General features: G+C 43.6%; 1 protein-coding gene across 1 annotated transcript; it reads right to left on the bottom strand.

Annotated features, from left to right (window-relative positions):
• Positions 1–6,226: 6,226 nt before the first annotated feature.
• Positions 6,227–14,319, bottom strand: LOC112079156 (juxtaposed with another zinc finger protein 1; the record flags this gene model as incomplete). The annotated part of the gene is made up of 4 exons (XM_024145185.2): positions 6,227–6,912; positions 11,277–11,446; positions 12,319–12,521; positions 14,183–14,319. Coding segments are annotated over 4 exons (684 nt in total), but the record flags the coding sequence as incomplete, so codon positions are not given.
• Between the last annotated feature and the right edge of the window lie 1,895 nt (positions 14,320–16,214).

Genomic DNA, 16,214 nt, shown 5'->3' with positions numbered 1-16,214 from the left:
GCCGGGAGTCTAGGCTAGTCTTGAAACAACCACGCGCTGGTATCAGCTAGTCTGAAAAACAACCGCGGGTAGGTCAGCTAGTCTGAAAACAACCGCGGTAGTCAGCTTAGTCTGAAAACAACCGCGGTAGTCAGCTAGTCTGAAAACAACCGCGGTACGTCAGCTAGTCTGTGAAAACCACCGCGGTAGTCAGCTAGTCTGAAAACCACCGCGGTAGTCAGCTAGTCTGAAAACCAACCGCGGTAGTCAGCTAGTCTGAAAACCACCGCGGGTAGTCCAGCTAAGTCTGAAAACACCCGGTAGTCAGCTAGTCTGAAAAACCACCGCGGTAGTCAGCTAGTCTGAAAACCACCGCGGTAGTCAGCTAGTCTGAAACAACCGCGGTAGTCAGCTAGTCTGAAAACAACCGCACAGGTGAGTAAGTCACTAGTCACTAGTCTGAAAACAACCGCGTAGTCAGCTAGTCTGACAACAAAACCGACCGCGGTAGTCAGCTAGTCTGACAAAACAACCGCGGTAGTCAGCTAGTCTGACAACAACCGCGTGGGACGGTAGTCAGCTAGTCTGACAATCAAACCCGCGGTAGTCAGCTTAGTCTGACAACAACCGCTGGTAGTCAGCGTAGTCTGACAACAACAACCGCGGTAGTCAGCTAGTCTGACAACAACCGCGTAGTCAGCTAGTCTTACAAACAACCGCAGGTAGTCAGCTAATCTGGCCCTTAAAGCCTAGACAGAGGAGGCTGGTGAGGGGAGGCTCCTAGTAATAACTGGAGTTGAATAAAGTGTACGTTATGAAAGCATGTTTGATTTGATACTGTTACCTTTATTCCAGCCGTTACAGCTGTTCTCTGATTTAAGTGACACCAGCCCCACTGAGGTTCACTCAGCGATATGTTGCATCATACACAGTGGGAGGATTATTCTGAAGTAGTTTTCTACCCTCCACCACAGGGCAATGCCAATGAACAGCCTGCAGCCAACTACTGAACCCCACAGCCCATTCTTAAATGATGGACAGACTCCCCTTGGCTTCGAGTCCAGGTAACCACACACACACACACACACACACCACACACTGAAGGCCTGAGCTCCCAAAAATGCATTGAAGTTGGTCTCTTACCCCAGCACAGCATCCCAGCTCCAACCTGTGTAAAGTCTTTGTTCTGTAATGTAGGTGTTAACATGAGTGGCCAGCTAGTGGCCACCCACGTAGAGTAGACCCTGACAGATGGTCTTTATTAGCCTGTTAGCTTGCTGCTCTGCGCCCTCTGCCAACATCATCACTTGGCGCTCATTAACACAACGCTCCTCTCAATACCTTCTCCTCTGTTGCTGTCTCATACCTTCTCTCCCTGTTGCTCTCTCAATACCTTCTCTCCCTGTTGCTCTCGCAATACCTTCTCTCCTGTTGCTCTCGTCAATACCTTCTCTCCTGTTGCTCTCGCAATACCTTCTCTCTCTGTTCTCTCTCATACCTTCTCTCCCTGTTCTCTCGCAATACCTTCTCTCTCTGTTGCTCTCTCAATACCTTCTCTCCCTGTTGCTCTCGCCATACCTTCTTCTCTCGTTGCTCTCTCAATACCTCTCTCCCGGTTGCCTTCGCACAATCCTTCTCCCTGTGCTCCTCAATACCTCTCTCCCTGTTGCTCTCTCAATACCTCTCTCCCTGGTTGCTCTCTCCAATACCTTTCTCTTGGTCGCTCTCTCAATACCTTCTCTCTTGGTTGCTCTCTCAATACCTTCCTCTCTAATCTTGCTTGTTTTCTTTCCCCATCTCTTCCTAACTCCATTCTCTCTCTCCTCTGTGCAGTGTGAACGTCACATGCGCTGTCCACTGTGTGAGGTGATCTTCCCCCCAACTACGACCAGAGTAAGTTTGCGGAGCATGTAGAGAGCCACTGGAAGGTGTGCCCCATGTGCAGCGAGCAGTTCCCCCTCGACTCGACCAGAAGATCTTGAGAACCACGTGCTCACCCACTTTGACTCCGCCAACTGCTCAACTTTGACTAAACTTCCTTTCTGTCAGTCGCCACTGAAAATGAAACTGCCTTTTCCCCCTGCACATGTAACAGGTGTGACGAACTCATCTGATTCACTTTTAGGACCGCTGACGTTTTGATTAGCGTCTTTTATTAACTAGGGAAAAGGTCTTCATATTCGGCAGTGTGATTGGTGCTCTGATTTGATGTATAATTCAGACCAGGGCTATATATCTGTGAATCAGTCTTTAATAATAGCTTCTTTAACATGAAGTGTCCATTTAATTTGTTATTCCTCTGATTCTATGTAGTGAGAGTGTGAAATGCTATGGCTGTGCTCATCTCTGACCACTTGATCAGTCCCAGGACACTACGTGAAGTCAGGAAAGTAAGCTACATCAAGCGTTTTACCAAAACATGCATTTAACTGTTCAACCAAAATGCTTTCCCCTGAGCTTCATAGTAAAATTCAGGATTCATTATGTTTAGAAAGCAACCGCCTCGGTGCACTATATGCAGACAGTGGAACAAATCATTTGCTTCTCAACCTGATTATTATATATATCTTAAATCATCTATTTTAAGAGCCAACGGCATTATAAGCTTTCTCAGTATGTGATGTCTGGTTAAAAAGAGCTGTATTTGAGTGTCAGTTGATTCCATGATTTAGTTCTCCACTGGTTTGGTTGTCTGAATAAAGAAGTCATGTTTCACCTATCGCTACTGATTAACATGCCAGGATTCTGTTAGATCAAACTATTCTTTGTTATTTACGATTATAGAAACCTTTGATTTCTTTGAGTCCCATGTAATGAAATCTGAACTAATAAAGTCTGTTTGGAACAATATAGAGTATCAGACATAATATAGCCACTTCTACATGTACATACTCAGTCAGGCTACTTTGTAGCACGCGTCTCAATGAAAACATCTGTAATGGTGAGAAATGTCCAGGCAACAGAGCAGATTGTAATGTAATCACAGCTAGTTTTGTACATCACCGTCAGCTACAAAACAACCTCTAGCTGTTGCCTTAGTTATTAGGGGTGGCAGGTAGCCTAGTGGTTAGAGCTTTGGGCCAGAACCAAAAGAGTTGCAGCTGTGAGGATCCCGAGCTGACAAGGTAAAAATCTGTCGTTCTGTTCCTGTGAATACACAGCGATTAACCCACTGTTCCCCGGTACTATCCGTCGTATTATATAATTTGTTCTTATACGGAGCCTGTCCTAGTTAAAAACGGGTTAAAATAATATACCACACACCACAGTAAGCCGTCACCATTCTCCAGAAACATATGAATAAAAGCATCATTTAATGCTATGAACAAAATACATTTAAGCTATAAACTCATAAATCAAATACTTCCCTCCATATGTACTGGCAGTATAATACTGTCAATGACCATTTGCATTCCAAATGCACCCTATTCCCTATTTAATGCACTACTTTTGACCAGAGTCCTATGGACTAGAGGAATAGGCTACAATTAGGCTACCATTTGGAACGCACCTTAACGTGTAGTTCCATAAGGACATTGATTTCCATGCAGTGTGATGTTTTGATGGGTTGTTGATTAGCCCTTGCTCTCTCTGATCACCAGTATGACACAGTACCTTTTATTAGACTACATTAAGAGGCTAGAGGGACAAAAGAGGAGAAATAGACCAGAAGTGAGATCTGGCCATCTTTTATTTTGACAAGAATGTCTACTCTAGTTCAAGTTAGCCATTCCTGAAGAGTCACTATGAAGCTATACATACTTACTGGAATTGGAACTCAATCTTGTGTCTACAATTCAAGGCAACCAGATACATAATCTCACCACAGAAAACACTGGAGATCTGAACAAATGTAAAATCCTTGGAAAAGTCGAGTACTTCCGGTCTGGCTCTCTCTAGTTCCTGTGACTGCTACATGTCAGGTTGGTGTGTGCAGCAGCAGAGAGTTATTGGCAACGGAAACCATCCTAATTCTGTTGGCAACTGGTTACTACAAATGCTTTAAATGCTTCAAAACGGCTTTGGCGAAGAAGATAAACTGATCAGCACCCTAGAATTGAAGGGCTCTGGATAACTGGGACTCCTGTGACTCCCAAGATTCCAGTGAACAGCATAACAGCTATTCTAAAATACTGTGTGTTTCCCAAATGGCTCCCTATATAGTGCACTACTTTTGTTTGACCAGGTGACCGTTTGGGACACAGCCTATCAGAACACATGGGCAGGATTGTGGTGCTGAAATGCTTGGCGGGAATTGTCACCTGAGAGTCTTTTAGTTCTAAAACACAAAACAAGTTGAGTGAAAATCCTAGCAAAGTGAATCATAAAAACGACACTTTCAGAACATGGAAAAAAATATATAAAGGGAATACTATTTTACACCTGATTATGAAGTTTATACATTCCTTCAGAATACAGTGGGAGAGAACAAGTATTTATACACTGACAATTTTGCAGGTTTTCCCACTTACAAAGCATGTAGAGGTCTGTCATTTTTATCATAGGTACACTTCAACTGTGAGAGAAGGAATCTAAAACAAAATCCAGAAAATCACATTGTATGATTTTTAAGTAATTAATTTGCATTTTATTGCATGACATAATATTTGATACATCAGAAAAGCAGAACTGAATTTTGTACAGAAACCTTAGTTTGCAATTACAGAGATCATACGTTCCTGTAGTTCTTGACCAGGTTGACACACTGCAGCAGATTTTGGCCCACTCCTCCATACAGACCTTCTCCAGATCCTTCAGGTTCGGGGCTGTCGCTGGGCAATACGGACTTTCGGCTCCTCCAAAGATTTTCTATTGGGTTCAGGTCTGGAGACTGGCTAGGCCCACTCCAGGACCTTGAGATGCTTCTTACGGAGCCACTCCTTATTGCCCTGGCTGTTTGTGTTTCGGGTCGTTGTCATGCTGGAACAGCCCCAATCTCATACACCATGCATCTTACTGAGGGAAGGAGGTTGTTGGTCAAGATCTCGCGAGAACATGGCCCCATCCATCCTCCCCTCAAACGGTGCAGCCGTCCTGTCCCTTGCAGAAAAGCATCCCCAAAGAATGATGTTTCCACCTCCATGCTTCACGGTTGGGATGGTGTTCTTGGGTTGTACTCATCCTTCTATTCTCCAAACACGGCGAGTGGAGTTTAGAAGCAAAAAGCTCTATTTTTGTCTCATCAGACCACATGACCTTCTCCCATTCCTCTCTGGATCATCCAAGATGGTCATTGGCAACTTCAGACGGCCTGGACATGCGCTGGCTTGAGCAGGGGGACCTTGCGTGCGCTGCAGGATTTTAATCCATGACGCGCTAGTGTGTTACTAATGGTTTTCTTTGAGACTGTGTCCAGCTCTCTTCAGGTCATTGACAGGTCCTGCCGTGTAGTTCTGGGCTGATCCCTCACATTCCTCAATCATTGATGCCCCACGAGTGAAATCTTGCATGGAGCCCCAGACCGAGGGTGATTGACCGTCATCTTGAACTTCTTCCATTTTCTAATAATTGTGCCAACAGTTGTTGCCTTCTCACCAAGCTGCTTGGCTATTGTCCTGAGCCCATCCCAGCCTTGTACAGGTCTACAATTTATCCCTGATGTCCTTACACAGCTCTCTGGTCTTGGCCATTGAGAGGTTGGAGTCTGTTGATTGAGTGTGTGGACAGGTGTCTTTTATACAGGTAACGAGTTCAAACAGGTGCAGTTAATACAGGTAATATGAGGAGAACAGGAGGGCTTCTTAAAGAAAAACTAACAGGTCTGTGAGAGCCGGAATTCTTACTGGTTGGGTGGTGATCAAATACTTATGTCATGCCAATAAAATGCAAATTAATTACTTAAAAATCATACAATGTGATTTTCTGGATTTGTTTGATAGATTCCGTCTCTCACAGTTGAAGTGTACCTAATGATAAAATGACAGACCTCTACATGCTTTGTAAGTAGGAAAACCTGCAAAATCGGCAGTGTATCAAATACTTGTTCTCCCCACTGTATATCGTCATCTTTTACAAACATTCAGATTTTTGCCTCCTGTTGTATGGTGTGGTGGGTGATGCTTTGTCTTTCTTCCCTGGCCTCACCCACTCCATGCCCCTTTTCAAACAAACAGCATTACCTGAACACTCAAGTCAAATTCATATAGGTTGCAATGTACACAACATATCTGTATGTAAATGTTCCACGGGTTTTGCCTCGAACACAGCCCAGAAGCATGGCGTTGAACCTTGCTCATGGTGCTTTCAAGACAATTGGGAACTCGCGGGGAAAAAACAGGTCCAGTGATTTCAGGTCGGAAAGTCAGAGCTCTAGAAAGATGCCAGAGTTTCCGACTTGGAATTCCGAGTTGGATGACCATTCGGAATTCCCAGTCACAAAAAAAAGAAAAAAGATCCCTGCATATGTGAGAGTTCCGAAGGTGTTTTGAACGTGGCAATACGCTCGCTTTCAAACGCCATGCATCATCATCTTAACAGCAAGTCCTATGTGCCAAAAACGTTATCAAAAAGACACATGATCGCTCAAATGTGAAAAAGTACACAGCTGTCAAGAAAATACATTCCAAAAAATGTAAAATAAAAATAAAAAATACAAATAAGGTAATTTTAAAGCATGCAATAAAAGAGTAGTGTACTGGAAGAAGAAGGAAAGTGTGTGTGTGGAATGGGACACAGCCATTTCTGGTGATGGTGGGTCCATAGAAACAGAATCACTAGAACAGGATGATGTTCAAGGGATCTATTTCTGTGGGGACRGTGCTACTGCTGCATCTTGTGGATGTGGGTGGAGACGGGYGGGTGGAAGTTGATGGTGTGGTGCCTCAGGCCCTGGGACGTCTTGTAGCTCTTCCCACAGCGGCACTTGAAAGGCTTGCGGACGCGGATCTGTGTCCGGTGGCCGTTCTTGGCGTGGTACTTGATCCCGTTCACATTCTGAATGARGGGGAGGGGACAGTACAGAGTGGGAGAGGGCAGAGTAAGCTACGTTTGCATTAGTCCAGTGTTCTCCAGTCCTGGGGTGCTACTGGGTGTGTACAGGGCCCTTTGATCTAGCCCTGATTCACACACATCTGATTCAAATATTCAACCAATCAGGGTCTTCAACTGGATTTGGAGAACACTGGATCAGTCTCCTATAACAGTCATGAGTCTCACCACACTATAGTAGCCTAGATTCACCTAGAGATGTCTTCAGTCAACTAAATCTGACTCAACGCTCTACACAGCTCTTTGCATGTTTACTGTACAGCCTAGTGACAGAATAGAATAMAAATATACTTGATTATTTCTACATCTCGCAAAGGATTCAAGAATCTTTGTCCAGATGTCTTCTGTCAGCTGATCTAACTCAACACAACGTCCTTCATGTCTGCGTGCTTCCTGTACAGCCTAGAGCAGGGCTGTCAGTTTCATTTAGCCCCGGGGGCCGCAGTCGGTCTTCAACGCTCTCCGGGGACTGCACTGAAAATATATTTCCTCTCTGTAAAAATTTTCGGATTACCAGCCCAACGCTCTGACCACTAGGCTACCCTGCCGCCGCAGGGCAAGAGAAGGGACGGCTCCCCACTGTGATAACAACTATCGGTTACCAGCGCTCTGACCACTAGGCTAACCCTGCCGCCCCAATTTGCTAAACAATTGTCCTATTATTTTTATGTCCCCGACTGTCTAGCTTTCATTTGAGTGATTATTAGTGAACTGGACACAGTCAAGATACTGGATATGAATGTAGTGATTATCAGTGAGCTGGACACGTCAAGATACTGTATATGAATGTAGTGATTATCAGTGAACTGGACACAGTCAGATACTGTATATGAATGTAGTGATTATCAGTGAGCTGGACACAGTCAAGATACTGTATATGAATGTAGTGATTATCAGTGAGCTGGACACAGTCAAGATACTGTATATGAATGTAGTGATTATCAGTGAGCTGGACACAGGATACGGTATGAATGTAGTGATTATCAGTGAACTGGACACAGTCAAGATACTGTATATGAATGTAGTGATTATCAGTGAGCTGGACACAGTCAAGATACTGTATATGAATGTAGTGATTATCAGTGAACTGGAAACAGTCAAGTTACTGTATATGAAGTAGTGATTCAGTGAACTGGACCCAGTCAAGATACTGTATATGAATGTAGTGATTATTAGTGAGCTGGACACAGTCAAGATACTGTATGAATATAGGTACAATATAATTTCTACGCAGTTTCAAAATGGTTTTACTAATTTTAAAGTATATTGAGTTCATAGGAGGCTGCTGAGGAGAGGACGGCTTATAATAATGGCTGGAACGGAGGAAATGGAATGGCATCAAACACCTGGAAACCATGTGATTGATGTATTTGATACCGTTCCACTAAGCTGGTTGAGAGAATGCCAAGAGTGTACAAAGCTGTATTCAAGGCAAAGGGTGGCTACTTTGAAGAATCTCAAATATATTTTGATTTGTTTAACACTTTTTGGTTACTACATGATTCCATGTGTTATTTCATAGTTTTGATGACTTCACTATTATTCTACAATGTAGAAAATAGTAAAATAAAGAAAAACCCTTGAATGAGTAGGTGTGTCCAAACTTTTGACTGGTACTGTATATATTATGTTTCTTGTACAGCCTAGAGTCTACTACTAACTATATATTATGTTTCTTGTACAGCCTAGTCTACTACTAACTATATATTATGTTCTTATACAGCCTAGAGTCTACTACTAACTATATATATGTTTCTTATACAGCCTAGAGTCTACTACTAACTTATATCATGTTTCTTGTACAGCCTAGAGTCTACTACTAACTATATATTATGTTTTCTTATACAGCCTAGTCTACTACTAACTATATATTATGTTTCTTATACAGCCTAGAGTCTACTACTAACTATATATATGTTTCTTATACAGCCTAGTCTACTACTAACTATATATTATGTTTCTTATACAGCCTAGTCTACTACTAACTATTATTATGTTTCTTATACAGCCTAGAGTCTACTACTAACTATATATTATGTTTCTTATACAGCCTAGAGTCTACTACTAACTATATTTTATGTTTCTTATACAGCCTAGGTCTACTACTAACTATATATTATGTTTCTTGTACAGCCTAGAGTCTACTACTAACTATATATATGTTTCTTGTACAGCCTAGAGTCTACTACTAACTATATATTATGTTCTTTACAGCCTAGAGTCTACTACTAACTATATATTATGTTTCTTGTACAGCCTAGAGTCTACTACTAACATTATATTATGTTTCTTATACAGCCTAGAGTCTACTACTAACTATATATTATGTTTCTTATACAGCCTAGAGTCTACTACTAACTATATATTATGTTTCTTGTACAGCCTAGAGTCTTACTAACTATATATTATGTTTCTTATACAGCCTAGAGTCTACTACTAACTATATATTATGTTTCTTATACAGCTAGAGTCTATACAACTATATATATGTTTCTTTACAGCCTAGAGTCTACTACTAACTATATATTATGTTTCTTATACGCCTAGAGTCTACTACTAACTATATATCATGTTTCTTTATACAGCCTAGAGTCTATACTAACTATAATATATGTTTCTTGTACAGCCTAGAGTCTACTACTAACTTAGATCATGTTTCTTTACAGCCTAGAGTCTACTACTAACTATATATATGTTTCTTGTACAGCCTAGAGTCTACTACTAACTATATATTATGTTTCTTATACAGCCTAGAGTCTACTACTTATATATCATATGTTTCTTATACAGCCTAGAGTCTACTACTAACTATATATATGTTTCTTATACAGCCTAGAGTCTACTACTAACTATATATTATGTTTCTTATACAGCCTAGAGTCTACTACTAACTATATATTATGTTTCTTATACAGCCTAGAGTCTACTACTAACTATATATTATGTTTCTTGTACAGCCTAGAGTCTACTACTAACTATATATTATTGTTTTCTTGTACAGCCTAGAGTCTACTACTACTATATATTATGTTTCTTATACAGCCTAGAGTCTACTACTAACTATATATTATGTTTCTTATACAGCCTAGAGTCTAACTACTAACTATATTATTATGTTTCTTGTCAGCCTAGAGTCTACTACTAACTATATATTATGTTTCTTGTACAGCCTAGAGTCTACTACTAACTATATATTATGTTTCTTATACAGCCTAGAGTCTACTACTAACTATATTATGTTTTCTTGTACAGCAGGGTGTCTGCAGGTGTTATTTTTTTTCCTTTCAAATAAGACCTAGACAATCAGGTGGGGGGAGACAAGGGTGGAGGAAAACCCCGCAGACACTCGGCCGCTCCGCGTGAATGAGTTGACACGGCGGTCTAGCCAGTCTATCCGTGGAATGAGTTTGACACGTGGTCTAGAGTCTACTACTAACTGTGTCATCAGCCATAATCCTGTCATTCACGTCAGCAATGCCATTTTCTCAAGCTGATCCCCATTTATCCCGGACACACAGCCAAACCAGATGGGAATGGAAAATCCCGTAAAGACTCCCTAAATCACTGCAGTGGACGTGGATGTATGCATTTCAAGATGTTGACATGCTGTAACACTGTTTTCTCAACAGCAGGAACCCCATGGAGGTGTTTGACGTCCGTTTGAACTGGGATGTTATATAGACATCACATAGCAGCAGCTACTCTTCCTGAGGTCCACACAAAACATGAAACATGACATAATACAGAACATTAATAGACAAGAACAGCTCAAGGACAGAACTACATCAATTTACAAAAGGCAGACGTGGCCTATATATAAGTAGATACACACAAACTATCTGGGTCAAATAGGGGAGAGGCGTTGTACCGTGAGGTGTTGCTTTATCTGCATGCAGAGCCTTGGTCTGTTTAGGACCAAACCAACATCTTGGGTAATGGATGGTTTTCATTTGGAGTCTTATGAGAAGCAGTCACTCAAACAGAAAGCATAGACTCTGTATCTAGCCAATATCACAGACAGGTAGGTAGAGACAGGATACTTTCCTGACCACATGACCTGATGAATAAACACTGGCTCTTAGTTTAACTCAGGGCTCRAGTTAAAAGCTGTTTGAGGTTTTTCCTGGACATGTCACGRGGTCAGGAATAGCCCTGGCTCTATTCATGGGGCAGTGCAAGGGAGAGGATATGAGACCCCATTTACACTCGGTAATAACATGCGTCTTGTATTATCTGGTTGCAATCATCTGATCACATGTCAGAGCATTTACACATGGTATTGATTCATGGACTGAGTGTGGTTGGCCCACCTTGTATCTCTTCTTGCAGCCAGGCACAGGGCAGGCGAAGGGTTTCTCCTCTCCTCCYTTCATACACATGGAGCTGAGGATAGACTCTGAGCTGATGGCACTCTCTGTGGTCCAGGACTCACCACTGTCTGACTCCTCATAGTCCACCTCCTCTTCATCATACTCACTGCCTGGAGGGGAGAAACACATACAGACACYGGTACGTGCACAACACCCATCAGAATACGATTTGTCATAAAACGTGCCTACTGCCGTCCATAAACAATTAGAGTAATACTCCTATTTCAGCAGCTCCAGTACTCTGCTCTGATTCAAGCACAGTTAATGACTAAGGCTGAGTCCCAAATGGTACCTTATTCCCTATATAGTGCACTAGTTTTGACCAGGGCCCATAGTGCACTATAATAGACTGCCATTTGGGACGTATCCTATGACTGGCATGGGCATCCTAGCCTCAAGGGTTTTGGACRGGCTGATGTGCCGAGACAGATTCAGACTCAAGCCGTCCACATGTGTTCTGGCTGTAGGGTTCCCACAGGGTTCTACTGTTGCCTTGTTACTGAGCCCAAGTTTGTGGAGAGACTGAAAAAAATGCTGTTTTGTGGGAAAGAATTTAGCCCGTTTCACAAGGTCCCAGGGTTAAGGCAATGCAAAATAAGATTTGGCTCCACAACCACAAGAACAAACCAGCATATCTTACTAAGTGGCAACATGGGAAAGACACAAACAAAGAACACAAGTAGCAAATACCATGGCAACTTAAAATGATGAGATTCTGATTAAATAAGCCCTGTACCTTCCCTGTGTATGACTATACCAACTGACTGTGAGAGTCAACCCTCTATGCTTCTCAAGACCCTACTGTGAGACATTACAGCACCCATCTTCCCTGAATTACCTCCATGTCCTCTCCTGAAACTTAAGAGGCATTTCCTGATCCAAACCAAAATATGGGACAATGAAGTGACATAATCCATATTACAAACTACTGAGCCTGCCTCCTAGATGACGGTGCCTGTCCTCTGTTGTCACGGTAACCTACCTGTAGGAGTGCTGCTACGGAAGGAGGAGGAGGGTGTGATGGGAGGAGTGACAGGCGGGGTGAGGTTCCCACTGCTGCGTCTGGGAGGAGTGGAGACGTTACTGCTACGAGGCAGACTGCCCGTCAGAGACTGACACAGCTTGGGGTGCACCTTCCTCTTCAGCCTCTCAGGCTGCTCCCGACGCGCTGCCTCTGTCATAAACCTGGGCAAGGGAGMGGCCAGAGAGAGAGGGATGAGGACACACAACCACACATCCTATATGACCGACTKGGTTTGCACGCCACAAGGCTGTGCTAGCCTGCTGAGCTAAAGCCTAGCTATTAGCTCAGGGAGTTAACATAAGTCAGATCTTAGGCAAGATTAGTCTCATCACGCCAGCGTGGTTGTTCACAGAACCTCCTCCGTTACAAACTTATATCGCTGAAGTCACTGTACAACATATGCTCTGAGTCTATCATTCATTGAAACCACTCCCATGTTTAACAGAAGGCCTATATCTCTGACCAAACTTCATGTTTAACAGAAGGCCTATATCTCTGACCAAACTACATGTTTAATAGAAGGCCTATATCTCTGACCAAACTACATGTTTAATAGAAGGCCTATATCTCTGACCAAACATGGTTACATTGTAAAGTATTCTGTAAACGTTAAGTCATAAAAATGAAATGTTCACACAGACACTGTTAAAGCAGAAGTGAAATGAACAGATGAAAGCTGAAACCACATCAAGATGTGTGTCTAAAGACAGGGAGACAGACAGCGGTAGCTGGCCCCTCTATTATACAGTTACACTGCTGCCTCAGAGTGCCTCAGCCCTTTTAAACCTCTTTGATATGGTGATTGAATGGAGAACTGGGATGAGATTGAAATGTCATCTTGGTCTAGTAATGTAGGACCCAGGGCTATATAACATCCTATTACCCAACGCTAACACAATTAAACGGACTTATCCACCAGATGAGGCTGACTGCTGCTAGATGGAAGTTGCTACTGGAACTAAGAGAGACACACACACAGACAGACAGACAGACAGACACACACACAGACACACACACACACAGACACACACAGACACACACAGACACACACACGGACCAGATTCCCTCGGAAGCTGAAGTGCATGGCCCTATGAAACCGACGTCAGTTCGCTGCTAAAAGCTTTTCTTCCTCCACTGTCCCTGTCCCCTTACTGGGCTCCAACCAGAGGTATTCTGATCGCAAACGCATGTGGCCGCCCTTCTTGACAACGTACCAACCAGTTGTGCCATAGAAAAGGATCCTATTGGATAGCACCATTGGTGACATTTCAGACTAGCTGTTGAGTGAGCTGAAGGCATGTTCTTACCTCTGTCAGGCCTCTACTGTTGCATGGACTTAGACCTCAAACCTCCACACGGTCATACTGACATAAGTAACTGTTTCCTCTACTATTTACTCATGACATTTGGTCATTCATGCCTTTTCTGGCCAGAGTTAGGACAGTTTACACTGAACCATAAGAATACCATTAGGGATTTCATAACCATGATCCTTTGAGACATGGTTCAAGGTCTGATTGGTATATACACTGAACAAATAGTATTCTTCAGGAGTATTTCTGTCTATAATAAAGCCCTTTTGTGGGGAGAAACTCATTCTGATTGGCTGGGCCTGGGTCCCCATTGGGTGGGCCTGGCTCCCAAGTGGGTGGGCCTACCCATGGCGCTGCCCTGCCTAGTCACGTGAAATCCATAATTAGGCCTAATTTATTATTTAATGGACTGATTTTCTTTAATGAACTATAACTCAGCAAAATCTTTTGAAATTGTTGTATTCATATTTTTGTTAAGTATAGATTAGGGTAGGCTAGTAGCTGCTCACCTGTTGATGTAGCTGAGGGCAACATATGTGGGCTGCTGCTGCTCCTGCTTCTCCAACTGACGAGGATCTGTGTCTGACGGGACAGAGGAGAGCGAGTGGGAGACGAGTGGAGGAGAGCGAGGTGGGAGAGCGGTGAGGAGAGCGAGGTGAGGAGAGAGAGAGAGGAGAGAGAGGTGGAGGGAGAGAGGTGGAGATAAGAGATGTTAGCCTAATCATAAACAGCAGACATGACACACACAGCCACAAAGTGCCACTACACAGTCTTCATAACAATTGCATGGGTCAAGAGGGGCAGGAGTGGTTGTGTGTGCGACTGGGTGCGTGTCACTCTCACCAAACCAACAGTAGAGCTAGTGTGATGATGTTTAACAAATGATGTCATGGGCGCTGTCTAGACTAGTCGTCCTCAAGCTCCGCTGGAGATCGTCCACAAACCACCTCGATCCAAACCCCTCTCTCACATCTCATCAACAAACTAGATGAATTAGCTTTTTATAAAAACTCACAAACAAGAAGCCTGGTCTAATCTAGGCTATACAACGTATTTAATGAAGTCTTCCATGTACTGGCTTTCTCATAAGTCTTCTGATCTGATTCAACTACGCAGCCTCTTCCTTACTGCAGCCACCATATTGCACGTAGTGCCAGACACTCCACACACACGTGGCTTTCCCATGCTGTGCTCCAGACGTTTGGCTCGGCAGTGCTGCCAAACAATGGACAACCTCCTCCCTCCATCGCTCTCTCTCTCTCCCTCTCTCCCTTCACACCCCGAGGTGAACCAGGCCCAACTTCAAACAGCCTCCCCACTGCCATGCCATGTGGGAGTGGGGAGATGCCCCATAAAACCACCCCGTGTCTGCCACTCACCAGCTGTGCCTGCCTGCCTACCTAGTGCCTGCCTTGCCTCTGCCTGGTCTGGGCTATGGGAAAGTGCTGCCCCCCCGTGGCCAAGAAGAGAAACACTGGCAGCATGTGGCCCCAAGAGTCAAAGGTTATATCCCAAATGGCACTCTATTCAGTATATCGTGCACTACTTTTGACCAGGGCCCATAGGGCTCAGCCTACAGGCCATTTGGAACACAGCCAAGCAACCACAGCCTTTAGGGAATGGGTTCTTCAGAACTACAGGAGTGTGTGGGCAGGCTTTTGTTCCAGCCCTGCACGAAATAACCTGATTCAGAGTGTATCAATATAATGACACTGCGTATGGTGTTCGCCTCGCTGGCATATCTAATCAATAGATAACGCTAAAGTGCAGTTTGAGGGTCTTTAGATCACATAGTCAAACCTTTTCCATGTTCAAGTAAATGAGCAAAGCAAGTAGCAACGTGTTATGTGTGTACCAAAACACACCCTGGTATCCGCCTGAAGTCACACTGACTTATTCTTATAAAGCAGAAGCACTCCGTGAATGTCTTCAAAGCTCTCCCACTGAGGTGTTGCCCCAGATTTACACTAGATCTGACCTGTGACCCCTCATAAAAASCACTTCTGCAGCTTTTCCWGAGAGCGTTCACTTTGGGTGGGTCCAACATAGAGATCTTATTCAATGAAGTGTTCTTTATGTAATTCTACGGGGCCAAATGTTGTCCATGGACAACACTAGCTAGGTACGTGTTATCTGCACCAAAACACACCCTAGTACCTTCGCCCCATCTTCCCATCTGAGGTCCTGCGGGCTGTGTGTACAGAATGGTGAAAGTGGACAGTGGGTCTGGTCAGAGGAGTTGGGCTGTGTGTGGATGGACATAGTGGTAAGAGTACAACGCTCTCTCTAACACATGCAAACACGCACGCATGCACACAGTGCTTCACACACAACATACAGTGTTCACACACACATACAGGTTCACACAAACACACGTCGAAGCGCGGCTGGAGTAATGGCGACAGATGCACCACCAGTCTTAGTAGGAAACCCTCTTCACTGCCATGATTCCATCCCGCCCCCGTAATAAATCATAGGCTATAGGTCTCTTAAAGCTTGCCTTTATGTTCATTCAGAGTAGGCTAAAGTGTTAATACAGGA

This window comes from Salvelinus sp. IW2-2015, unplaced genomic scaffold, assembly GCF_002910315.2.
Source record: "Salvelinus sp. IW2-2015 unplaced genomic scaffold, ASM291031v2 Un_scaffold7069, whole genome shotgun sequence".
Classification (NCBI taxonomy): Eukaryota; Metazoa; Chordata; class Actinopteri; order Salmoniformes; family Salmonidae; genus Salvelinus; species Salvelinus sp. IW2-2015.
The sequence above is the reverse complement of the archived record's forward strand: the minus strand, read 5'-3'. Positions and strand labels throughout refer to the sequence as shown.